At 43.0% G+C, this 27002-nt stretch overlaps 1 protein-coding gene across 1 annotated transcript in view; it reads left to right on the top strand.

Moving 5' to 3' along the window:
- The window catches only part of plxnb1a (plexin b1a), a 259098-nt gene that overhangs the window by 26834 nt on the left and 205262 nt on the right, over positions 1 to 27002 (top strand). The window contains exons 2-18 of the mRNA XM_084015437.1: positions 4750 to 5617; positions 10013 to 10255; positions 11370 to 11552; positions 14939 to 15067; positions 17513 to 17613; positions 17716 to 17848; positions 18039 to 18195; positions 18696 to 18804; positions 18976 to 19084; positions 21411 to 21509; positions 21986 to 22108; positions 23150 to 23243; positions 23340 to 23509; positions 24403 to 24554; positions 24712 to 24817; positions 26423 to 26559; positions 26677 to 26850. Of these exons, the coding sequence (XP_083871563.1) occupies positions 4760 to 5617; positions 10013 to 10255; positions 11370 to 11552; positions 14939 to 15067; positions 17513 to 17613; positions 17716 to 17848; positions 18039 to 18195; positions 18696 to 18804; positions 18976 to 19084; positions 21411 to 21509; positions 21986 to 22108; positions 23150 to 23243; positions 23340 to 23509; positions 24403 to 24554; positions 24712 to 24817; positions 26423 to 26559; positions 26677 to 26850 (3077 nt within the window). The 5' untranslated portion in view covers positions 4750 to 4759. The remainder of the gene's footprint in view (positions 1 to 4749; positions 5618 to 10012; positions 10256 to 11369; positions 11553 to 14938; positions 15068 to 17512; positions 17614 to 17715; positions 17849 to 18038; positions 18196 to 18695; positions 18805 to 18975; positions 19085 to 21410; positions 21510 to 21985; positions 22109 to 23149; positions 23244 to 23339; positions 23510 to 24402; positions 24555 to 24711; positions 24818 to 26422; positions 26560 to 26676; positions 26851 to 27002) is intronic.

Genomic DNA, 27002 nt, shown 5'->3' on the forward strand with positions numbered 1-27002 from the left:
GAAATGGGAGGTTTGATATTGGTCTATAATTGTTCATTAGTGAAGTGTCTAAATTGTTCTTTTTTAAGTAACAGAGTAGACCAAGAGTCTACAGCTGTGCTAGCTGCTCTGGGGCCTGGACACTCGAGTGCTCCACTCAACTAACCCAGCTGGACTGCTGCCGCCATCGCTAAGAACAAGCAACGGTCGCACAACAAAGTCACAACTCTTCTCTATTTTGGCACCGTGAGTCACTCACTGGCTTCTGCAGGAGACTCAAGACTCACTTGTTCAGAGTTCACCTGGACTCTGTATAGCCTCATCTTACGCTAGCTATCTTTGTTGTATAGCAGTAATGGGTTAAGCTAGCAATTGGAGCGCTTGAAACTTGTTCTATTGACATCCTTACTGTACCGACAGCCATATATTTCTGTTATACATTCTTCTGATAAATGTACTTATTGTAAGTCGCTTTGTGCTAACAAATTAGCACAAAACACAACATACACACGAGGCTCGGGATGTTGCAATATAATTATATTTACATGATACAACAGTATTGATATCATGTCCGTAATTATAGCACCTCTTAAATCATTTCATCATATACAGTTGTTTATAGACATCACTTATACGCTCATATTCTGAGACAAGAAAAAGAAACAAAATGCATGCTATTGCAAAATCTTTTGTCCACGGTAATTGTGGAGTGTAAACTTGATATCTTGACGCCCCAGCTGAGGCTGATGGGAATGTCATTAGATTATCTGGTGGTGCCAGTGCGTAAAATGTAAGGGATTACTGCATTGTAACAGGATTGTCTGTCAAAGTGGTGGAACGAGCCGCGTAGAGCCGAAACCATAACGTGGCTGAGTCCTCGTATCTATCCGTATCTCATGAGGACTATGGCTCCCCCCGTCTAAATCCACTATGGATTTCCAAGCCCTGTTTAACAGACTGTAATGGCCACTCCTCTTGACACACACACACACACACCGAGTCAAATCATCCTGACAGTAGGCGTGGAGGTTATTACTATCATACTTTTTATTCTGCTCATGAATAAGTGATGAGGAGTTCTAAGACACACCCACCCTCTTAGACACATATAAGACACCTGCTCCTGGATGGCCTCTGGTTATGTACACAAGCACAAATCCACACACACAGATTCCCCGTCTCCTCCCTTTCATCACCACTCGTCTTTGTCCTGATTGCAGCTCCAGGGTGTGGACCATTAGGTGAGATGTCTTAGCAGTCTTTTCACACTGCAAGGTAATGGTGTAAAAATATTGCATAGACGAGCTTTCTTATCTCATCTTCTTTCTCTATTGAAATAAATAAATAATACATGGCAGGCCTACGTTTCACCTGTTTGTCTCTACATGTCAGCCCTGTGATTGACTGGTCTGACTTTGAGCTCTTACACAACTCCAGTTCAAAGCTTGCTGCATACACCACACTGTACAGGAGTCATTTATGTATTACTAGGTGACCAGTTCTCAGTGAGGTCAGTGAAAGGTCTGCGCTAACTGTTTAATAATTAACGGAGTTTGTTTTATCTCTGAACGTGAAGGCCCTCAGTGTCCACAAACCACTCTCCTCCGAGGTGTGAGTGACAGCTGTGGACATGGGGAAATGAGAGGTGTTGTTTTGATGCTCCGACTGAAAGGGGAGATGGTGATTTGTTACTTTAAACTGGACTGGATTGAAAGTCTCAGCACGCAGCACAGTTAGGCTAATGGGGGGGTTTTCCCATGATTATTGCAGAAAATAAACTCTGTGTTTATGTTTGTGATACTTCTAGGTTTTGTTCAGCAAGTTAATCATCACAAATTAACTCCAAGGAATGCTAACGATAAGCTGGAAAGGAAATGCACCACAAGCATGAGCACAGACACACACAACTAAGCTGGAGGCAGACTAGTGAGTGTGATGATGTTTTGTAGACTCCTTTAGGCACTGTTTTTTTAAGACGCGTAACAAATTCACGAGTGGGGTACTTACTACTGACGTATTTTGTATCTGAGAACAAAACATTATAATAAACAATAAAATAACAAATGTTTATTACAAATATTAATAATATAAAATAGTTAGTTATTATCATTATTATTATTATCATTATTATTATTATTATTATTATTATTATTATTATTATTATTATTATTATTAATAAGTTATTGAGTTGATTTCCAAAGGACATTTCAATTCAACTTCAGAATAGTTCAACCAAGATTAAATGATTAAAAAATTAAAATCAGTTGCAATAATCTACGGCTAAAGCATTGATGACCTTCTCAAGATCGGGCCGAGACACAGAAAAGACCTTATCTTTGAGATGCTTCAACTCTTCAGCTGGTTTTCAACACAGACCTTATCTCAACCAAAAAACCCAATGATGATTGAATTAAAAACCAAGGGAACGGAAAGTCGAACAATGCTAACCCATCTCTCAGGACTAGACACCAACCCTGTCCCTCTCTGCTCTGGGATGGAGAGGGGGGAAGGCAGCTTAACCCTTAAGAGTTCCTTAAAAAAAAACTTACACTCGTGTTCCTTAGTACAGAAAATGTCACCTTCCCAAAAAGTGTTGTAAAAATATGATATATGAATATTTCTTTCCACTTAAAATGAATCAGTCTTATAAAAGTAGCTTGCAGCCTGAAATATTCATACCAAATATGAATTATATTTTGAGGATTTTATCCCTTTAAAGGCCAGTATGTTTACATAACTCCACAGTTTTTTAATCGCAAAAAAACAAAAATAATTTCCATAAAATAAATTTCAAGAAGTAATTGATTACTATTATTATTAGGCCCTGAGATGGGTCAACGATTGACAGCCACATCGATTCTGATGCATTATTTTGTCAGATTTAAAAAAAAAAATTACACTCAGTAAGTTTACATAACTCCAAAACTCCAGTAACTCCAAAAACTAAAATAATACACACACACATACACATGCACGCACACACACACACACACACACACACACACACACACACACACACACACACACACACACACACACACACACACACAATTTTCTAACATCAAAGATGACACACACCTATCATTTCAGTAGCAAGGCACCCTTGCAAAAAACTGTAAAAAGAGAGAAATTTTGCGGCATGCTTAGAATGGGGAAAAAGTAGCGACACCTGGTGGACAAATTTAAAACCGTTAAATGGAAAGCCAATAGTCCAAAAGGAAATATGAACATCAAGTAATGTTAAGATAAATGTGGTATCAAAAATGACATTTTCAATGAGACATTTTTTGTCGCTAGGAACAATGTGTATTTTTTTTTGTAGCTTAGCCATTTTATGCTGATTTAAGGAACTGAGAGTTTCAAAAATGAATATCTTCTGGAAAATGTGAGCTATATTCATTCAAAACAGACAAAATGTTTTGAAAATGAAAAAAACAAACAAAAAGAAAACAGAACATTCCAGAGGAAATCTACCCCCCCCTTCAAATCCCCTACTGTGTTTCTATTCCAATGAATACACTAGCGGGTGAAGTTATAAAAACAAATCATATGCTAGATGTGACATATTCATCCTGAATATTGCTTCTGTCTCTCTCTAACTAAACTGTCTTCCTCTCTCTCTCTCTCTCTCTCTCTCTCTCTCTCTCTCTCTCTCTCTCTCTCTCTCTCTCTCTCTCTCTCTCTCTCTGTCCCCACCGGACACTTGCTAATGTTATGTCGTTCATTGAAACAATTACTGTATTAACTCAAAGAAATTAACCGACGTCCGTTAACACGTTGATTTTGACAGCCCTAATATGTATGACACATTTATATTAAGAAAATGAAATCATCATATTGTAGCGTCCCTCAAATAACGGCTACGAGAGTTGGGGTTCCCCGTCCTTTATTTATCTTTGAACACAGGCTACTGTGGGCCAAAATTACAAATTTAGCACTCCTAAAGTCTCCTCTCATCTGCCAGCCTCTCTCCCAACACGCTCACCCCGATCTCTCTACCAACCTTGAACTCCCTCCTCTCCACCAATCACACACACACACTCTCACACACACGCTCCCTATCATAGCAGACTGACTGACAGGCGTCACAGTCTCCGAACTTGAACAGGTTCACTGACATCAAGGAAACTTAGCCATTGCATAACATCAACATTACAGCTTGGAATAACATCATAGAACAGTTCCATAACCTGCAGTCTGTTACAATATATTTATGTAATAATTATTCATTAATATGTGTTAAGTAACCTACATGAAAGTGCAATAATAAATTGGAGCGGCAGTAGTGCACGGTATTCACTGTGTTATCTGTATTTCAAAGCTCAAACATGATAATAATTGCATTGCATGTTATATTAATGGAAAGGAAACTGAATGTATCAATTCCAGGTCTGTTTGCTTGTTCATTTTCACATTTTACTCTTCTCTCAAATCTAAAAAAACAGATCAAAACCTACAGTGCATTAAACTGTCTCTTATGTTCCAACCTCTGTGGCCCAAACCAGATAATTTACAAACAGCGATACACCGTCACTTTAAACACATGCTTCTCAAAATAGCAGTAAATAGTGCATTTAAACAGTGGGTTCACGGTGATGATGGAGCCTGTGCAACTGTGAAAATTCGGATTTTTATGGTTACTGTTTATGGCTAATTCTTTAAATTCCTCTTCAACTAAATGGAAGCAGCTTTTAGCCGTATTGCATGTTGAGCTTAGCCTCAACAATCTGCTGGTGAAGGCCTCTAACCTCGCTCTGTCTCTTTCCTCAGATTATTTGCCATGCTACATGGGAAGGCCCTGAGCTCCACCCTGCTCTTCCTCTTCATCCTCGTCATCTTTGCTTCAGCCCGTGGTCGCTCCTATCCTTTTTTTTCCTATAATGACACTGAATTCCAGCACCTGGTCCTCCACCCGGACCCCTCTGTGGGGATGGTGTACGTGGGGGCCAGGGACCGCCTCTTCCAGCTCGACGGATCAGACGGACTCCGGCTGGAGCAAGAGGAGACGACGGGCCCCGTGAGGGACAGCAAAGACTGTCTTCCCCCAGTAACTGACTGTCCCCAGGCCAGGAGAACCAGCAACCACAACAAATTGCTGCTGGTGGATCCAAAGGCATTGGAGTTGATCACCTGTGGCAGCGTCCACCAGGGCACCTGCCAAAAACGCAGCCTGGTGTCAATCAAGAAGGTTCTCTTCTCCACGGAGAGGCCCGTGGACACGCAGTATGTTGCAGCCAATGACCCGTCAGTGTCCACCATAGGGCTGGTAGTGGGCCAACGTGGCGGGGAAAGAACAGTGATGTACGTGGGTAGGGGCTATACCGCCAGCCACCCGGCCATCTCCACCCGCCACCTTTCATCAGAACCCATCTTTTCCTACGAGGAGACCGCTAAGCTGGCGGTGGCCGGTCGTCTGTCGGAATACGACCACCATTTTGTGATGGCGTTCACACGGCGCTCATATGTGTACTTCTTGTTTTACCGCCGTGACATCAAGTCAGCGACAAGGGAGTACCGGACCTACGCTGCCAGAGTTTGCCTGGACGACACCTCCTACTACTCCTATGTGGAAGTTCCTCTCGTCTGCCGATCTCCTTCCTCTCCCTCTAGGACTTACAGCCTGCTCCAGGCTGCACAGGTACGTCCTCCCCAAATTCAGTTCCATTTATGTATACATCCCAAAATCACAAATGTACTTACTAATGTACGGAGGGCTTTACGATCAGTACAACATATGACACCCTCTGTCCCAGGACCCTCCATGAAATACAATACATGTCGTGTGCACAGAATAAACAACAAAATTATTTCAACTGCTTCTTTTCGAGTCTGTTGCAATCTCAGATGTTGTTCTGCCAGTGTCTGGCGCAGGTCACAGCTGATGTGGTGGGTTCAGCCAGGTCCCAGGGGCTGCACTGGGGGGCGTCGTCACACTCCAGTCGGTGGGACATTGTCTGGACTGCTCCACAACTGTGTCTTCTGTCTGATAATTCCATGCTTTCATGAGTGCTTTGCACCTCCCCTGCTCCACTCTTGTTGAGGGTCTTCCAGGTTGGTCATGGGAGGTCGTACCCGCTGGCGAGGCATTCAGTTGGAGTGATGTGGCAAGTGTCGTTGAGGGCTGTGTCAACCAGTTTGGTGTGGCGGGTGCAGCTCCAGCTTGAGCATGCGTATTTGGCTGTGGAGAAGCACAGGGCTAGGGCAGTTGCACGGATGGTTGATGGATCAGTGCCCCACTTTGAGTTTACCAGTTTGCGCAGGACGTTGTTGTGAGTGTTGACCTTTGGCTTTCGTGTTCTGAAGGCGGGTTTTGAAAGAGAGTGTCTTGTCAAGAGTGACTCCGAGGTACACGGGGTGGGGGTGGTTGGAGAGTTTGTGGCCATCCCATGAGACACTCGGTTCTTTTCCTGTGTCTCAATTTTTAAGATGGAAACTGCATAGTTGGGTTTTTTATGGGTTGGGTTTCAGGTGGTTGTTATTGTAGTAGGTTGTCATCTCTTGGAGGGCGCTTTCTAGGACAGACTCGATCTTATGGAAGTTCTGCTGTTGGGTGGTCAGTGTTTCCCCTACCATTGTACAGGCCTGGCGGCACGCCAGGCCAAGGAGACCTGCCGCCAGGCCAAAAAATAAAATCAATATACCAAAAATAAGCCACCTATCAATTCATTCATAAATCAATAATCATTTACATTAGGAGCGCCTCCGCGCAGCACAGTAGACTTGCTCCGCAAGACGCGCGGCCGCAACAATCCTCGCCGCGCGCTCCCGCTACGTTCTTCTTCGTGCACTTTACGGGCTTGATGTTGTTCTGATGCCGTTCCGCCTCGTTAAACCACCACGATGTCGCTTTCTACTTTGAAAACACGGAACGTTGACACTGTATTTTGATAAGCTGTTGCACTCTTCAGACTCGTGGTGTGAGCGGAACCGGTCCATAGGGTCCATAATATTTATTTTATTACATTACATTATTATTTATTTTTACATAATAAAAATGCCGCTGTGTGTCTCCGTCCAAAACCCGCTGCGCTCGCGCTGTCTGCTCGCACAGATCCGCTCGTGCGCACATGCGCTGATGCAGGTCGAGTGTTGTCGAGAAATATAAGCAGAGACGGCGCTCCTTAAAAACAACATCACGCCATGTGTGTGTAGTATTAGGACGTGATGACGTATGTACAACCGGCCAAAGCCCGTTTGCCCCCCCTCCCCGAGGGGGAGGATTGTTTTTGATAAGATGTGGAACTTTGAGTTAACTGCTGTTGAGTAAACCTATAACTTATATTTTACTTGATAAAATAAGACAATATATGCACTCATATGTCGTTGTAGTCGTTTACAGTATCTGTAGCTATTAATGTGATGCTCATCATTTTCCAGCCATATTTATCTGGACCCTGATCATTTCCATCAACCAGCACCTTAATAAGTCACTCTCTCCTTGTGATCTTGAATACAATCTGGTTGAACAAAAATGTTGAATGCAAATATAATAATTGCAGAATTGCAGACTGCTTGCTGTGTCACCTGACTTAATCCAACTGCACCAATACACCATCCCACACGTCTTGTCTGTTTAGGGTTTTTTCGGTGGGTACCACCGGGCCTGAAAAAAATTCTAGGGGAAACACTGGTGGTGATGCAGAGGTCATCAGCATAGATGAAATGCCGGCATTGTAGAGGAAGTGGTTGGTTGTTGGTATAGATGTTGAAGAGGAGGGGGGCCAGTACGCTGCCTTGTGGTCGGCCGTTCTTTTGGGCTTTCCATTAGCTGTACTTGTTGATTTTTGCCTGTTGTTGAGGAGGCTTTTGATGACTTGGCACAGGTCTATGGAGCTAGAACAGTCTCATAATTCATAAATGCACACAGAAATTCATAAATGCACAAAAAAGATTTACAAATGTATTTGGGGATTTGTATATACATGTGACTCAAAACACAAATACATTTTCAATGCACACACAAATATGTTTCATTTCATATGTAAGTAAAAAATATTCACATATAAAAAACAAGATTCATAAACATATTTCCAATGCACACACGAATCTAAAAATCACAAATACATGAATGTTAAAGTATTTGCAATCTTCATCAAATACGCATTTGGGGCTTGTTACATTCATATATGAACTGTTGGACCTGTATTTACGAAGTGCTTTTAATTTGTAAACCTCCCTGCATTTGTGTGTGAAACTTTTGAGACTCCCCTGACGTGACTCTGATCCACAAATGCGTTTTTTCTAAGAGGAGGTTGTCTGTAGCCAATCAGATGTCTCCCTCCTTTACAGCCAATCACGTGAGTGCGTTGCGTTGGAGGGATATGGGTGCTAGAGCCAGAATCGACCTTATTTCTGGAGATAATTTCCCTTCTTCCTGTGCTCCCTGTCTTTATGCTGTATAGATTAGGTGTACAGTTATATAAATATCTATTTTTCTTTGATAAAGAAGCATTTTATGGAAGTAATTTATTCCCTCATTCTGGGGAAGATGAACCGGTGCGGGCGGAGTTGTGTTTTAGACTTTTGGGGGAGACACTCACGTGATTGGCTGTAAAGGAGGGAGACATCTGATTGGCTACAGACAACCTCCTCTTAGAAAAAACGCATTTGTGGATCAGAGTCACGTCAGGGGAGTCTCAAAAGTTTCACACACAAATGCAGGGAGGTTTACAAATGAAAAGCACTTTGTAAATACAGGTCCAACAGTTCATATATGAATGTAACAAGCCCCAAATGCGTATTTGATGAAGATTGCAAATACTTTAACATGCATGTATTTGTGATTTTTTTTTAGATTTGTGTGTGCATTGGAAATATGTTTATGAATCTTGTTTTTTATATGTGAATATTTTTTACTTACATATGAAATGAAACATATTTGTGTGTGCATTGAAAATGTATTTGTGTTTTGAGTCACATGTATCCCCAAATACATTTGTAAATCTTTTTTGTGCATTTATGAATTTCTGTGTGCATTTATGAATTATGAGACTGTTCTAGCTCCATACAGGTCAAGGTCACCAGTCATTGCAAAAGTTTCCTGATCATGGTGCTGTGCTGGACAGTGTCGTAGGCAGCGGTAAGGTCAATTGAAGTTGCTCCGGTGATGAGTTTGCTCTCAAAACCATCCTCAATGTGTTGAGTGAGGTTCAGTAGCTGCCCAGCACAGGAGCAGCCAGGGGGAAGCCAGCTTAATCTTTAGTAAGATTGGAGTCTATACGTGGCATAAAGCATTGGAGTAATAGCCTCTTGTAGCGCTTGTATGTGATGCAGAGGAGGGAAATGGGTCTGTAGCTCTTTGGGGATGATGGGTCCTTTCAAGGTTTGGGAATTGCGACAGTCTTAGCCTTTTTCCATACAGCTAGGATTGTTTTCTGTGACATGCATGAGTTCAGCATTGCTAGGAGCCAGGTCTTTGCTTTAGGTCCCAGGTGCTGTATCATTTTCCGCCAGTATGTCATCAATTCCTGCTGCTTTCCCAGGTTTCAGCATGCTCATTGCAGCTTTGAGTTCTCCGAAATAATAAAAGACAAAAAAACATTACTACTAAAGTTAACAGTATCTGTGGATATGATATAATGATATTGATAATGATAATAATAATAATAATAATAATAATAATAATAATAATAATAATAATAAAGCAAAAATAGTAGCATAGTAATATTAGAAACATGACTAAGTAATAGTGGTAGCAGTGGTTGTGAAGCAGGGCCACAGCAGCAGGTACAATCACGGTCAGCTGCATCTGAGATCACAGGAAGCACAGAGGGAAAGAAGTAAAGTTGGAGAAAATCAGAGGTTGATTCCTTGGCAGTGTAGGCCTATAGCAGCTTAACTAAATGCTGGTCCAAGACAAGCCTGAGCCAGCCCTAACTATAAGTGTTAAGCCTACTCATGAATGTGGAGAAACTTGTACATCAGCACTCTGTATTAAATGTTTTGGGTACGTGTGGATTTCAGGTCTTGCTTCCAGAAATGGATTGCAGTGATTTTGGCTGTGTTCAACTTCCCACGTCTTTTGTTGCTACAGGTGGGACAAGGAGGCGGCCAACAGGGCGATGATCTGCTGGGAGTCTTCTCCAGCCGCATCGGCTCTGCAAACAACGCTCCCTTGGATGCCTCGGCTCTGTGCGTTTACCCGCTGGACGAGCTGGACAGACACATCGACTCCACCCGCGACCTCTGCTACACCCAGGACGGCCGGGTGGAGGGAAGGGGTGAGGTGGCCTACATAGAGTACGAAGTCAAGTCCAGCTGTGCTAACTTGCCCATGGTAAGCCGCAGGTGAAGGGAGGGGCTGAAATGTTTTTTTGTGTTTAACCATCAACATTGGCCTGATGTTGGAGCTGCCATTTGCTCTGATGGAAGAAGGCTTTTTAAAACAATGATTTTGTCGATAACAAGCTCATGTGAGATGAGAGTTTCTCTTTAGTCCTCTGAGCAGAATTGCATGCTATCATTTTTTTCCTGCTTTAAATGCTTGTTACAGCTTGGATACTGACCACGTAGGCAGGCATCATGATGAATCATGTCCTGCTGCCTATATGTACATGAAGGATATCACCTCAATTGGTTTCAGAAAACAGAAAGTACAGTGCACTAATAAGTAAGGTAGGGCTGGATCGCTGAGTTGAAGCTTAGGAACAGGAAGAATGAAGGCATTGTTGTGAGGCCCTCGTTGAAAAGCTCAAAGCTCCCAGATGCCCCAGGAGTAGCTTTGCCCAGCTGCAGCTCTCCAGTGACCCCCCCCCCCCCCCCCCCTCGGAACCATTTAATGGGACCATTAGAGATCAATAAACCAAGCTGACCCTGATTCAGCTGTGCTGCTGCTGCTTAATGAGCTCTGGCAAGGAAGGACGGGAGTTTTTCTTTCGAAATAGAACGTAAGAGGGTGAGAGGGAGAGAAAGAATAGCATGCACAGGGAGGAAGCGTAAAAGTAGACATTGAAAGAAAACAGAGAGATGATTGAATGAAGAGAGGGTGTATTAGATCACAGTTCCCTCTGCTACAATGATAAGCAATCTTATTTTTGTATTAAAATCTCTGTAGACTGACAAATGATGTCCCGTTCTACATCCTACTTCCTTCGTCCTTCATATTAAATGGAGCCAGAGCTTGGCGATGAAGCAGAAATCAGGATTTTGTGGTTGCAAAACCAAAAGTATGAGTGTGTGAGACTGTTACTTCCTCTTACGGTGAATTAAGGGGATACAAAGGCTGTCAGGCAAGAGAACCAAAGAGTAACTGAAAAGACGCGCTAGTCTGAAGCTCAGGTGTTGGACATGTTGTCAAGATCATTAAAACACAAGTTACCCAGATGCTTTCAGGTCAGAATCAATGAACGACCCAAAATGATGGAGATCAAAATGTGTTTTGCGTGTTGTAGAACACCCTGAAGGCGTATCCCTGTGGCTCCGACCACACCCCCAGTCCCATGGCAAGCCGGGCGCCACTGGAAGCTGAAGCCGTGTGGCACACTTCGGCCGCCCGCCTCACAGCTGTGGCCGTCAGCGTCAGAGAGGGACACAGCATCGCCTTCCTCGGAGACTCCAAAGGAACCCTGCACAAGGTAGTTCGTCCCGTGTCGTACTTTGGTACATTTGGTGCCAGCTTTCTTCAGGCCTTTAAAGCCTGCCCCAGCATGCACTAAGGTGGAAGGCAGGGAGACGCCCTGGACACATCATAGGGGTAATAAAAAGCTATGTCTCATGGAAATAATTATACCATTAGCTAATTTCCTATTGTGGCAGTTTTCTAATTTTCCATTCAAGACAATCGCGATAGCCGAGCTTACGTAACCCTGTAATGCATGCAGCCCTGCCCTTGTGGATGCTACTACCAAACCCTTCTCAGCATGTCATTTCTCAGCCAAGCAAAAACACCTCACTCTATATATAAAATAGAACACTTGCAACCAATTTCAGGGATTTATTTATCGTTTTAATCAGTGCCAGTTCCTATTTACTTCTACGTCGTTGTGCAACGACTGCCTTGTAGATTCCAGTCCTTCCAGCACTCACTGCTTTCCAACATACGCAGACTAACATACCACCATGATCCCCGACTAGGAGGAGTTGGTTATCGTGTGGTAGGTCTGTATTGCTGAGTGTGTGTGTGTGTGTGTGTGTGTGTGTGTGTGTGTGTGTGTGTGTGTGTGTGTGTGTGTGTGTGTGTGTGTGTGTGCAAAGAAAAAGAGAGACATGGAGACATACATAGTATGTTTCTGTAGATCAGATCAGAGCAACAGTTCTTGTAGGCATCAGAAGTAAGCTATTGTAGGATTATCGTATCACAGCAGACGCATTCCATACTAGTGTATTTGGTATGGCCAGGACTGGGGACAAATGTGTCTCCGGCTTGATTTCAGTGCAGTTGCAGTCGATAAGGGAAGCCGTTATAAAGCAGTTATTATTATTATTATTATTATTATTATCATTATTATTATTATGTTCAGTTATTATAAGAACCAAATGCTCAGTTCAAAGAAACTGAACTTTGTAGGGAAGTCCTCAACAACGGCTCTCCTGCAAGATGATAAGCAATATTACCCATCAGTCATTGCGCTTCGCTGGGACGCTTTGGAGCAGAGGGCTATGCTGTTATTGGTCCGTGTAACTTCAATATTCCATACGTGTGCTGTTAATGCTAATGTTAGCTGCTGTAGTTAGAAGGGAACCGATCCAACTGTTGAGTACAGCACTCTGGAGACATTACTGTTCGTTGAGTATTACAGAGTGGAAGAATGATGTTATTGATATCCAATGCATTAATTCAGTGGCCCGGGAGCAGACAACCAAATGTATTTATTTTAATATACACTACTCAAATACATTAAGGGAATACTTAATCATCACAGTATAACTCCAAGTCAGTTACACTTCAGGGAGATCAATCGGTCCGTTTAGGAAGTGGAAGTGATGATTAATACACTGCGGTTGCTTTGGTGCAAATGAAAGTGATAATAGGAGCAATGGAGAAGCAAAGGAAAGATAATACCAATAAGGAAATGGTTTTTCATGTGAGGGCCACAGAGATTTGCTCTCTCCTTCTCCTTCCTGACTGATTCTCTAGTTCTGTGATCTGCTAGTGTCACTACTTGGAGCATGAGGCGGTACCTGCAGCTCAGTCAGGTTCACAGGTAGTCCAGCTCCTCCAGGATCCACATCCATATGTGTGGTCGAAAGAAGGTTTGCTGTGTCTCCCAGCACAGTCTCTAGTCACTAGACCATGGAGGAGATACCAGGAGACTAGCCATTATTTCCCTCTCATCAGTAAAAACTTTTATATTAGGTTCAATTATGAGCAGGTCCTAACTATGAAAACAATACAAACATTCAGGCTTCCTCACATGGCTCAAAGATGTACAGCAGACATAAAAGTTAAATAAAAGTGTCAAAGAAGATTTATGGCGACCCTAATAAAATGTCCTGTGACCTATTTGTGGGTCCCGACCCAGTCTATGGTAATGACTGCTCGAGTGGGACCTGGTCTCATAGCCCAGCGCCGTGTAGCTGGATCGGCATTCACCAGAGAACACTATAATTGGCAGCTCTGCCATTGGCATGGCCAGACATTGTCAGGAGTGCACACAGACAGGTGGGGAACCATGCACATTACTGAGTCACATTATGAGTTGCTCTGATGAAATTCACATAAGTTGGATCAGCCTTTGATCGCACGGTTTAACTTTATTTTTCGGTGTTACGACAATTTGTTCTCAACAAATTATGCAATGTACGTCAGTAAAGATTTGGTCAACATGATCTGCTGTGGGATTTAAGAGGTCCTTCAATTCTTTTGAACAGTGTATACAATATTTCCATAAATGCAACAACAGGTAATGTGTTAAAGTTACCAGGAAATCTCAGTCATCCAGGTCATGGTAAACTTTGAAAGCTTATCACAGGCAGCTGGACTTGATTTAGGTTCTTGAAGATATTTTGCCTCTCATCCAAGAGGCTTCTTCAGTCCTGACTGACTTCTTGTAGGGTCAGTAATACCGTGAGAGACTTGTGACTCCTGGACACACCCATCCCTCAAGTAACACTTGATTCGTAAGCACTTTGGTTGGGGCAAGTGGGTCCTTGGCCATCAAGTGAACAATTCGCATGGATATGAATGGGTGTTGGATGAGTGGTTTTTACTCATCCTGCCACTATGTCAGTCGTTATCGTCAAATGAGCGTGGATTGGCTGTTAATTTGTGTCTTAAATCACCTCCTGTGTTGAGTGAGGGTCCTTTCAGGTTGGTAAACATGGATCTTTAACCCCTCTCTCAAACCGTCTGGGTTCCTTGACCAGAATGTGAACATTGGAGTGTTCCTTGTCCTTAAGCATTGTTCCATGAATGTGCTTTTTGGGTGCATTCATGCACAACACTGTTTTCTAAAATGTTGAACTGGTCCTCTAATGTGAGGGTAGGCATGTGGGAAATAATTCCCATCTTCCCTTTTCTATCATCTCCTTTACACTGACATATGAAATGACAACTGTATAAAAGTCACCAAGCATCACAGAGCTGTTTCCCATGCCGTGTGTTGAGTGCATCCTGTTAATGAGACAACCGATTCTTCAGCCTGTTCACGGTGAGAGCTTTCTGGAAAGAGACATGAAAAAACCTCTGCTAATCTCATCTACGTGAGGTAACATGAGAAGGCATGGGAACCACTTAAGCCAGAGGTGTCTTCCTGTGCTTGGTATTCGATTTGACTGTGCCATAATCACATTCCTGGCACTTCTGCTATGATCCTGCACACTTGTGATTTGATTTGCGTTTTGAGTTTGACCCTGAAGCTTCTGCATCATATTCTTTGCTTTTTTTGTCAGCTCCTCATTTTCGTCTTGCAGCGATATAGGTATCATCATATGTTATCATTTCTCGTTATCAATAATAATAATGTATAATTTATAGATGATAATTTTTTTGAAGTGTCTGTTATGTGGTGCCCTTCTTCAGGTATTTCTGGGCCAAGATGGCCAGGTGGAGGTATACGCCAACGTGACTATCCAACCCAGTTCAGCCATTAACAGTGACCTTTTATTGGACCAGAATGGAGCACACATCTACATCATGACCAAAACTACTGTACGTATAGAAGTGTATACATACTGTTTTTGAATGTTTGAGATTTTTTTGTTATAACTGTGAAATTATCTGCTGGGCTTGATACTGGGTATTATTATATATAAAAAAAAGAACTCAACAGATGCTGAGATGATATAAACAGCCATCTATCCATTCAACCACTGACCCAGATTTTCATACACAAGACTGAACATGGCGTGTCATTAAGTGTCAGACAATTTATCATTTGTAAGAGGTTTTTCAGGCTTTGATACTTCCTCAAGCTGTGTCTCTCACAGAAAAATAGGATAAAAGAATAAGAGGCAAAGAACATAAGAAAACATAGAGAGGCCAGCTGGCTGTCGAGGTCAAAGGTCACTTACCCCACTGTGATGAGTATAACAATCAGCAGGAGGTGTGAGTTCAGACACAACAATGGTATTGATCAGAAAAAGTGGCCTCCATTGTGTTGGCACACTCCACTCCCACACTACTGATGAATAGATATGGGAAACTGCTCGGCGCATTAAACAGCTTGTCTCTCTTCCAGACCACTGAACGCCTTCATCTGAATGTAGAACCTCAAAGTATTCAACATCTTATAACTGTTTATATTTATGATAACATAATAATTATGTTTAGAAGGATTTCAATGGTAGGTGATAAAATAACTGGAGCTGAAGAATTTTCGAGACTAAAGTCATACATTTCTGAGATAAAAAAAACAAATGCATTTCTGAAATTATAAAGTCATAAATTTGTGAGAAAAAATTATCAAATTTACCAGATTATAAAGTATACCGTGTATGATTCCTGCAGTGAATGACTTAATTAAATTATACTTTTGTGGCTTAGACCTTTGCCACACGGGGGTTGTCACAGCTCAAGCGATTGCAGGGACACAGGTTGGCTATTCTTAAGTTCCTTTATGTGTTTCCCCTGTCAGTATTTAAGCCACATTGTGGTTTCTGTTCCAACGATGTAAGTTCAAAATCTTTTATAAGCTCTCATGCCTTAACGAATGACTCAGATTTAAAGTTTGAGTAAGCTGAGCGGTCACACCATTATTCTTAGTCATGCTGGGAAATTTGGCCAGTCAGTTTCTGACAACAAACTGAATCAAAACAGAAGAGAACAGAACAAAGCAAGCAAACCAGAAAAAATGAGTTTTGAGGGCTGCTTTGAAGGATTGAAGAGTGTTGGCATTGTGGATATGGCTGGGAAGGGCATTCCAGAGGGAGGGGGCGGCTGCGGCAAAGGTTCTGTGGCCCCAGGTCCGGTGCTTGGTCCTGATGGGTTGGAAGAGGTTGACATCAGTGGACCTGAGGCGACGGGTAGGGACGTGGCAGTGGAAGAGGTCAGAGAGGTGGGGAGGGGCCAGGTTATTGAGGGCTTTGAAGGTGATCAGTAGAATTTTGAACTCGATCCTGTATTTGATGGGGAGCCAGTGGAGGTTGTGGAGGACAGGGGTGATGTGGCCAGAGTGGCGGGTGAAGGTGAGCATATGGCAACACTTGTTTCTATTTTTTCGCTCATACTTTATCAGCAATGATATGTTATGGTTTCTTTCTTTCCACAAATGTACATATTGTAAGTCGCTTTGGACAAAAGTGTCTGCTAAATGCCCGAAATGTAAATGTAAATGAATGCGTGGACCAGAGTTTCGGCGGCTGAAAATGAAAGGGAGGGACGGAGACGAGCAATGTTCCTGAGGTGGTAAAAGGCTGTTTTTATAATCTGGTTGACACGGGGGAGGAGTGAGAGGATGGGGTCAAGGATGATGACTAGGTTGCGGACATGAGTGGAGGGGGTGACGATGGAACCATCAATATTGAGGTAGAAATTCTGGGTGGAGTGGGTGAGGGAGTTTGGGCCGATGATGAGGATTTCAGATTTATTGCAGTTGAGTTTAAAAAAGTTGTGTTGCATCCAAATTTTGCGTTCAGTGAGGCAGGTGGTGAGGATGGAATGGGTGTCTGCAGTTATGGTCTTGGTAGAGAGGTTGTGTGTGGTTGGCATAGCAATGAAAACGGAGGCCATGTTGGTGGAGGATTTGACAGAGTGGGAGGATGTAGAGGATGAAAAGTAGGGGACCAGGTACTGAGCCCTGGGGGACACCGTGGATGACTGAGGAAGTGGGGGATTTGCATTTGTTGACGGAAATGAATTGGTGTCTGTCGGAAAGATAAGATTCGAACCAGGTGAGAGCGTTGCCAGTGACGTCAAGTGAGGAGTGGCGGCGAGGATGGAGTGGTTGATGGTGTCGAAGGCGGCGCTGAGGTCAAGGAGGATACCATATTAGTATTGCAGCACCTTTTTGTGATTTATTGTGTTAGAATTTATACTTTAACAGTTTATAGGAGACCAATGGAGGTGAAACTGAGACGAGCATGACTAGTAGCCCCTTTTGTCTAAATTCCCCACCCAATGTTGTATTTCTGTACGACGCTTATCTGTCATTTTCAGGTAGAGAAGCGTCCAGTGGCAGAGTGTGGAGAACACCTGGACTGTCAATCCTGTCTGTCTGCTAAAGACCCGTACTGTGGCTGGTGTGTCCTGGAGGGTCGGTGAGTCAGTCTACATGTAATGGTGGGGGTGGGGGGATGCTCCCTTGCATACCTGTCTACTTTGTCTTTCCCTGTACCTCTGACCATTCAGTGTTGTTCCAGGTGTGGCCAGCGCTGGGAGTGCCAGCGAGGGTCGGTGCAGGGCCAGTGGCTGTGGAGTTTCAACCAGACACAGCAGTGCCTCAGCATCCAGCACCTCAGCCTCTACAACATCAGCCGTGGGGAGAAAACTGATGTAATGTGTGGGGAAGAGTGGGGAGTCCATCTCGCATGTTTTTTAATTCATTTTAGAGTTTTGAAAAAAAACGTAAAGATAAGAAGTAAATCCAGTCCGTCGATACAACCCTTTTAAATATCAACAGCAATCCGTTTCTCCTCATTTTCTTTTCTTTTTTTTGATGTTCGTTTCCCGTTCTCTCTCTCAGATCACAGTTTCGGTCGAGGGCCTCCCAAGCCTCAGAAAAGGAGAGGCCTACTCTTGCGTCTTCCAGGACACAGAAGCTCCTGCCTCACTCACAAACACTGGTGTGATATGCTCCACCCCTGATGCCAGCAGTCTGCCCCCCATTGGTCCTGGAGATGGTGAGTGTTTATTTATTTATTTGATTTTAGTTTGTCTTTTGATTTTCCATTTGTTTCAGCAATGAAATAAATCTATGCCATTGTTACGCCTGGTTCACACCGGCCGCGGAAGCGCCGCGAATAGGCACAGAGCGGAGTCTAGATGTACTTGTAGTTCAACAGATTATTGGATTTATACCCTCATTTACATTGTAAAATTCTTGTTTTTGTGGTCAAACTTAAATAATTAATTTCAATGAATTTAAAATATAATAACAGTAACTTATTTCACCAATCTATAAACCAATTTGAACATGTCATGTTTACATCACTGTGGTTGTGCACACATTGTGGGGGCAGAAAAACTGCAGAAACTAGTTGGAATGGACAAGATCTTCAAAAAATGTATCGTCGTGCTGTAGGATGTCAGAATACGAATGCACAAAAAGATGGCAGAGCAGCAGTAGGATGCTTAGTAGAATACAAGTCGGTGAGATAATTTGAAGTTTGTTCCGATGCAGAGTTTGTGATGGTGATCCTGTCGCTGCGTTTCACCAACGTGACGGTGGCAGAGACAGAATTCACCTTCTACAACTGCAGCCTGGTCCAGCAGCTCTCTGGACGCAGGCCGTGAGTACACACACACACACACACACACACACACACACACACACACACACACACACACACACACACACACACTGCATGCATGCATCATTGTTTTGACAAATGAAAAATTCCTATAAATATGCTGTACGTTGTCAGGGGAAAATGCCATCTTTTATTGTTGTGCTCTGCTAGATGCCAAGGGTGTGTGAGCAGTCGCTGGGGCTGTAACTGGTGTATCCACCAGCATGTCTGCACACACCAACACACCTGCAGCCAAGGAGTCACTATCTACAACCAAAATGTGAGTCTACATCCACAAGGTCGGCTTTGGATTGTGTTGATACATGTTTTAGAGAGATAAAGACATTTTGGAGGCTGCAGTATGTGGTGCTGTTGAATAATATTGCATTAGGGTTCGTGTTAGACCAGCAGAGAGCCTATGATACAATATTACTAAGATGCTTAAGTCACGATATGATCTTATTGTGATTTCAAACATACTGAGAGGGGGTAGCCCTGACACTGAGCGTTTACTGTGTGATTAGGGAAACAACATTGTGGAATATCATTTTGCTGACCATGCATCATACTGCTCTGTGCAAAACGTCGTCCATAGTCTGTTTGATGTAGTTGTACCATTTTAACCATACATCTGTTGTTTCATAAGTTGCTTCTTTATTTATTATTATTATTATTATTATTATTTGCATACCCTCCTCTTTATCCTAATTTTGTCTTCACTTATTTGTTTTCTCATCCTCTCCTTTTCCTCACTTGTTCACTTGCACTATCGTTCCATCGTCAAGTTCAAACCGCCGACCCCCACCATCCCACCACCCACCAGCAGAAGTACCACCCCTTCACCTCCTACTGTTCAGGCTACAACAACCACAACACAGCCACCACCCACAGAGACACCTACCCCCACCACAGCAGCTGTCCCTTCTACATCCACCATAGTGACATCCACGAGCCCTAATGCTGAACCCACCTCCCCCCTTAACCTGAACACAAATCCCCCCTTTGTCGGGACCTTCAGCCGGGCCACTACCACGCACACAGATGTTGCCCCCACAAGCAAGGCAACAACAGAGGGAAGTGATGGCACGACAAGAGATTCCTCAGAGGACGAGGAGACCTTGAATACCACTGACAAAAGTCCCCATACTACATTACCCAGCAGCACTAGGGGCAAGGTAGAAACAGACCTGAGATTTTCTGAGCCGTCAGCTGAAGCGTTTGGCTCGTCCTCTGATGTAAGCTCCACCCCCTCCAGCAACGCGTCCCGTTTATCAGACCTGTCCATCAGTGAGACGGGGGAGGTTCCTCCGGCCAGCTCCGAAGACAGCGACTCACGTTTGTGGTCGAGTGAGTGGAGAAGGCCAGCGGGAGAGGAAGACACGGACTCTGTAACGCCTTCATCTGTCGCTAGTGAAAAGCCGCTCATCGACACACAATCACCCAAAACAGTTATTGAATCAGCAGCAGACTATCAGTCAGATTCTTCCATTGACTCATATTTTCTGGTGAGTGCAGATGAGATGCCACGCGTGCAGCTACTTTAGAACTCATAGTGTTGCTCTAGTTTCCACGAGAAAGGCATTTCAATCAAATCCTTGGCATTTGATTGTAGTGTTACGTTTGAACCAAGATCGAACCCAAGTGCAGATGCAGACAAGCTTGATGAAGGTTTGAACCTTGAAAAAGGGTTTGGGGTTCTGCTCTTCATCTCCGACACATAGCGGCCCGTCACAGTGAGATAACTCTCTGTTAGAGCTCCAACTATCCGGGTCAGTGCTAGACTCTGTGCTTTAGCCAGTTCCACGTCGATGCCTTTCTGTGGCACGGATCAAGCGTTTTGATTGGGTGACGGAAGCTCGCAACTACGGAAAAGGGCTGCAAATCTTTAGCATAAACGTCCAACTGCACTTGTTGTGTTCTTGTGTTTTCTGCACCGGTAGAATGGGCTTGTTGGAAGCATCAACGAGAGAGACAACTGTTTTTAACTGACGGTGTTACCTGCTCAGCCGCCCTGCTTCCAGGACGTTGGAGATTTACTGGCAGGGAGGCATTTCCCCATCGCAGCACATGAACACATGCTGCGTTCAAGTGTACACCCATAATCAGTCATCTCAGATGCAAGGACGCAATTAAGAAATTGAAGGCACTTAATCTGCCAGGTGTCATTGGCTGGTCTACCCTATCCATCTCATTTCTGTTCATCTCACCCAATGATGCTTCCCCTGATCAGACGTTTTCAAATCAACTCCATCCTTGTGTTGCACTCGTACATGTTTCATTGCTGTGGTCTGTTTTTGTGTTGTTGGTAGTCTAGTTATTGCTTTTTTTTGTTCAAGGTTAGTTATAAAAGGGATAGCTACGTCCATGTTGGATTTTTGTATTGTAATAGAAAATCAAACTTTTTTAAAGTATCTAAATCAAAGATGCATTTATTTAGATCATTTTTGTGGCCAGTCTTACAGCCACATCTAGGTTTGGTGGATTGGTGAATGCCCAAATTCATTGTACCAACTGTTATGTCAATACAATCTAGGCACTTTATAGTATGACCACAATATTTGTCATTGTAATGGTTAATGGGGTTATGTAATGTAATGTGTCATCAGGAATGTCCGTGTGTGGAGAAAGTGGAGGATTCCTTCCTCCTCCCTGTCAAAGTGGAGAGTAAAGTCACTCTGGTTGGACGACACCTGGACCTGTTTCAGGTAACGGAACCATCCGTCCTTTTAACAGCCCAGTTCATGGTTATTTTTTTTTTTTTTATGAGCCTAATTGTCATCTTATGTTTGTTTATTGATCGGGTGGTTGGGCAAAGATGCTAGCGGTAGCTTTCACTTGTTGTCATAACCTTTGATTTTGGGGTGAACTATACCTTTCAAGTCTGTTCACCAGCAATGAGTATGAGAGCAGCTCTGCAAACACATTTCAGTTTATAAAAGTAATAATTAATACTAATAAAAAACGTTATTTTGGTAACACCTTTCTTACAAGACAAGCAGTACAAAGATAGACAGAGAATGTATATAAATCTAGAGTTACATACTCATAGAGATGCATACTTCCTGAACTAAAAAGAGCCTTTGCAGTGACCCTGTGGTACTGTGACAGTCAAATAAAAACCACCCAGCTGACATGTCCAGACTTTATCATGTACATCCTTGTATGTGGTGTGTACATGTAGGATGAGCGTCTTGCCTACGAGTGTGTGCTGGACATTGAGAATCAGTCGGTGGTGGTGGAGGCCTCAGTGCAGTCGGATGCCACGCAGCAATCAGTCTTCTTCATCACCTGCCAACCCCACCAGGTCAGAACCGCTTCAACGCAGCGATGGATCTCAGTGTGCTTTTTTTTTTATTAAACCCCTGAAAGCATGACTTAATAATCTAGCATCAGAACAGGGCTGTCACCATATCAGATAGCCATTACTCTATTATCGTGGCCAGAAGAATGGATGAGAATTAATTAATTGCAATATAGAAATATAGAATATAGAAAATTATACTGTATAATTATACTGATGCTATCAGTAAAATTAATCTTTAACTTTGTTTATTGCATTTTCCTTTTATGATGAATGAATTACACTCATAATCAATTGTGGAGAGCGAGTCTCACCATAAGGATATAGAAGTGTGACCCAAGAGGTGTTCATGTCTAATATTAACCTAATATCATATCTAATTTGAAAACAAACATACTTTACATTTTGGTAAGAAAAAAATATTTTTATTGATTCACAAATAAGACATCTTATAGGGGACATTGTTTTTCATAAAAAAACCAATCTTGAATTCGATGATGATAAATCATAAGGTCTACCTTCATTTCTCTGCCATGATAGCGAGCTAGACAGCTTTTTGATATTAATGATGATCCCCATAATGGAAAATCACCACGATCAACATATTGTGATATTTCTTCCTGCCGAGCCGTCAGTGACGGTGTGGGCTCCACGGTAGCTCTGAGAGTTTGATGAAGAGTCAGCAGGGGGCGGGGCTTAGCCAATAATCATTTACGAAAGAACATAATGTTGCTATCTTTTGTTATTCTATCCTTTATTTCTGCATGGGGACCTTCTGATTTATGATAACCTCATTTAAGATTGATTGTTCTTCCTTAAAAGAAAAATGTGTGTCCTATCTGTGATGCAAATATTTGTCTCTTAACACACTGTAAGGTGAAGTCCGTTTTAAGACTTTTGACCATATTTAGAAAATCATTTTTTTTTTCATCATTTTCAAATGCCTAATTAATAGCAATAAGCTGTTTGAGAAAATAGTTTGGCAGGCCTTTAAAAACAGGCCTCTATCACAAGTAGTGCTGTTTTCACTGATTCTTATTTCAGTATGCCTACTCTGCCTTGATGGAAGAATACCCAGCCATGATCAACGTGAGGAGAAAAGACAACTTCCTCATTGACAGCGCCGAGGATCTTTACGGTGTGTGTCTGCTACATATTGTATTGTTGTTGGACGTAAAATCATTTTTCACACTGACCTCCCCTTCTCTTTCTCTCTCCTTTCCTTTCCTTTCAGTGACTCTGTTCAATTGTTCGGTGGGGCGGTCAGACTGCAGCCGGTGTCGTACTGCCGAGCCCAAGTACGGATGTGTTTGGTGCGGCGGTGCTGCCGGCTCTCGCTGTGTGTACCAGGACTCCTGCACCGAGGAGGTCCAACACACCTGTCCGGCTCCCGTCATCGACTTTGTAAGAACTATTTACTTTTCTTTTAGGCACCAAGGAGCATGGAGATGCCAATAAGGAACATTTAGTTTTGATTGGGAAATTAGGAGAAATGTACAGCTACGACGGCGTATTAGGGCCACTGTAGGAAAAAAAAAACGAGCTGAAAGAGGAAAAAAGTCTTTATAAAGTCGTAGATTTGCTAGTTTATTATAGAGGTCCCAGAGGAAGTAAATGCGTTGCTCGATCAGATGTTTGCCGTTGCTATGACAACAGGTGAAAGCTACCGCTAGCATCTTAGCCCATAAGATGACAATTTGGCCCAAAAACCAACAATAAACATCAACTGCCGTCACCCTAAGGACCTGTAAAACAATTGGGGGGAAAAGTTTTTCAACTTCATTTTTTTTGTCAGGATAATGTTTTTTCTTTTCAAGTCATTGTTGTTATAATACTGGCTGACATCGGAATAGCATTCATATTTTCTTCAAGGTGAATTTCAATTTCTCCATCTACTCTAAACACAAGGGTTTGGATTCATGAAACGTCAGCAGAACCAATTTGTATGTAAACTGTTCTCAGAGGGAAATGTACTTGTCGTAACTGCTAACCAAACCTCTGAGCTGGTGTTTATAAGGAATCCACATAAATATTGCTTGTCATTGTCTGTCAAACGCTCATCATTATGCTTCTGTCATTCAAAATCCCTCTTTTTAGCCTTTTGTCATAAATCAACAGAAGAGAGATTTCAGGGGAAAGAAGTGGGAAATGAAGTGCAACAAAGTACATGATAATGTGACATATGTTTGGCCTACTAAACCATACCATCCCATTTTGATGTCACTCTTTTCGTGCTATCTGAGAAATGATCAAGACCGGATACACTGTCATGCTTTTGTTCCCTCCTTGTGTTTCAGTTGGACCCAGTATCCGGTCCTGTAGAGGGCGGGACAGTCGTGACCATTTCAGGCTCCAACCTCGGCCAGAGAGCTGAAGACATTCACAACTCCGTCACAATAGCTGGGGTCCCCTGCAATGTCATCCACAGCAGATATGAAGTCTCCTCAAGGCAAGTCCTTGGTACACCTGAACATAAACTGCTTTGAAGGTTTCCTCGCCTATGAAGTGATGACATTTTGGACCAGCATTGCTGTAAACTGCAACTGGACTGGCTGTGGTGATCGTTCTAGTTGTCATTGTGACGATGGTTTGTCCTGATCTTGTAGGATAGTGTGTGAGACTACAAGCAGTGGAGGAGAGAAGAGCGGCCAGGCCTCAGTCAAAGTGAGGGGGGGAGGACTCGGACTGTCTGCTCAGGGGTTCAGCTTCCAGGTAAATGCCAGTATGTACAGAACAGTGAGTACTTTAGGTTTAAAGATGACTGAAAAACCTACGCCGGCTTCATGACGCCTTCTTAAACTGCAGCAGTTGAACATGTTCTCATCTGTGTTCTTATCTTGATGATTCCCACGTCATCCTAAATTGAAATCTCGTGCCAGTTCTTCATAATTAGCATAAACGCCCCGCCAATGCCCATAAAAGTGCATGAAACTGCAGGGTCGTGTGCAAACACAGCAACACTAAAATAAGATCTGGACCATCTCCTAATAAAATCAGTCATTATGGGAATAGAGCCCAGTGTTGCTGGACTTTATAATGAATGAGTCAAAGATGTGTTTCCGAGCCACGTGTCTCCAGCAGCTCCTACAGTGTTATACAACTGTAGAATAGTTGAAACGCAGTTACCAAATATTTTTGCGCACACACATCGGCCCTCAAATGTGTGTAAGTATGCTTTTATATGTTCGTAGAACACATAGGAACACAATGGTGAATGCCAGAATCTTGGTGAAAAGTGTGTAAGTGGGGTTCCTCAGAACGCTCGGTGGATGAGGCCCATTGATCAGACTTTGTGCAGCCACAAAAGCCTTTCTCATTTGAGTTCATGTAAACTCAGTGAATAGCTACAGAAACGTGTGCTGCAGCCTGCTTTGGTCCAGCGGGATCCTTTAATAATGCTGAAGTAAGCAAGCATTTCAAAAAGCATGGACATCCCTGGGGCGTCGTCACACCCAGTTCACAAGCAGCGGTTACTTTGAATCCTTGCATGGGTGTGGACCCAAACAGACCCGACTCAGAGGGGAGCCCCTCTGTGTTTGTACTGAACGGATCCATAAAAGCCTCACATGGAGACGTTGATACAACTGTGATCAAATACAAGAAGCAACAAGATGCTGATTGGTTGTAATAAGGCTGCACCCATGAATTCATAATGTTACCATTCAAATTCTAAACCAACGTTCTGTTCGAAGCTGGTATTTCTGAAAAATGTTCCAAATAAAGATCAAGCTACACTAATATTATCAGCATTATACTTATATATTATGTACACACACACACACACACACACACACACACACACACACACATATATATATATATATATACAGGTTACCTGTCCAGGTGAACCCTGCCTTCCTTCGCTCAATAACAGCTGGGATCGGCTCCAGCCCCCCGTGACCCTGAATACAGGATAAGCTCTAGACGATGGATGGATGGATGGATGGATGGATGGATGGATGGATGTGTATTTTGTCTGACAGAAGATATGTTATGGAAGGAAAATAGCCAAAAAATAATATTATAAATGGATCAATGAATGAAAAGCAACATCTTGTTCTCCCCTTACTGCCACGTGGCTTCAGTTAATTAGGCGTCACTTGTGCCTCCTTATTGATTTACGTACAAGAACAGCTTTAATTAATTAGTCAAAGTGACGAGCACATGCATTGTTATACTAACTGGCTGTGAGGCAACCTTTTACTGTTTCCCAGAATGCCCTGGTGTCTCCTTTATCTTCCCAGTAAATCTCCATCTGAGCATTATTGATCATCTCCCTTGCTCTCTGGTGTGCATCTTTATCTTGTCCATCACCAGGATCCCATACTGAGCAGCATCTTCCCCCGTAGAGGGCCCAAGGCAGGGGGCTCCTCTCTCACCATCAGAGGCCGGAGACTCAGGACCGGACACCCGAGCGAAGTCAGCGTCCTGATCGGAGGAGTGCCATGCGTGGTGTGAGTGTACTGTCGTTGAGTTAAGACTATTTAAATCCAAACATGAAGAGTCTTAGAAGCAAACCTTCTCATTGTCTAATCATTTGGGGAAATGAGTCCATGTGTGTCTCTGTTCAGGCTAAACATCCAGGAGGATCAGATCAGTTGCCTGACCAGAGGCAGCAACAGAACAGGAGAACACGGCATCACTGTGCGGTTTGGTGGTACAGAGCGCCACCTACAGGGTCTGCTGTATCATTACACCCCCAACCCTAACATCTCAATGGCTGCTCCTTCTAAAAGCTTCCTCAGGTATTCATCAGTCTCAATACAGCAATCTTGAGGCATTCAAATAGTTCCAATCTCTCGTATGTCATAATAACCATGTAAATAATATGCACTCATAATAATATACATATTGCCATGGCTCGTGTACTTTGAGCAATTTTTTTATTTGAGATATT

Source organism: Eutrigla gurnardus (genome assembly GCF_963514095.1).
Source record: "Eutrigla gurnardus genome assembly, chromosome: 8".
Classification (NCBI taxonomy): Eukaryota; Metazoa; Chordata; class Actinopteri; order Perciformes; family Triglidae; genus Eutrigla; species Eutrigla gurnardus.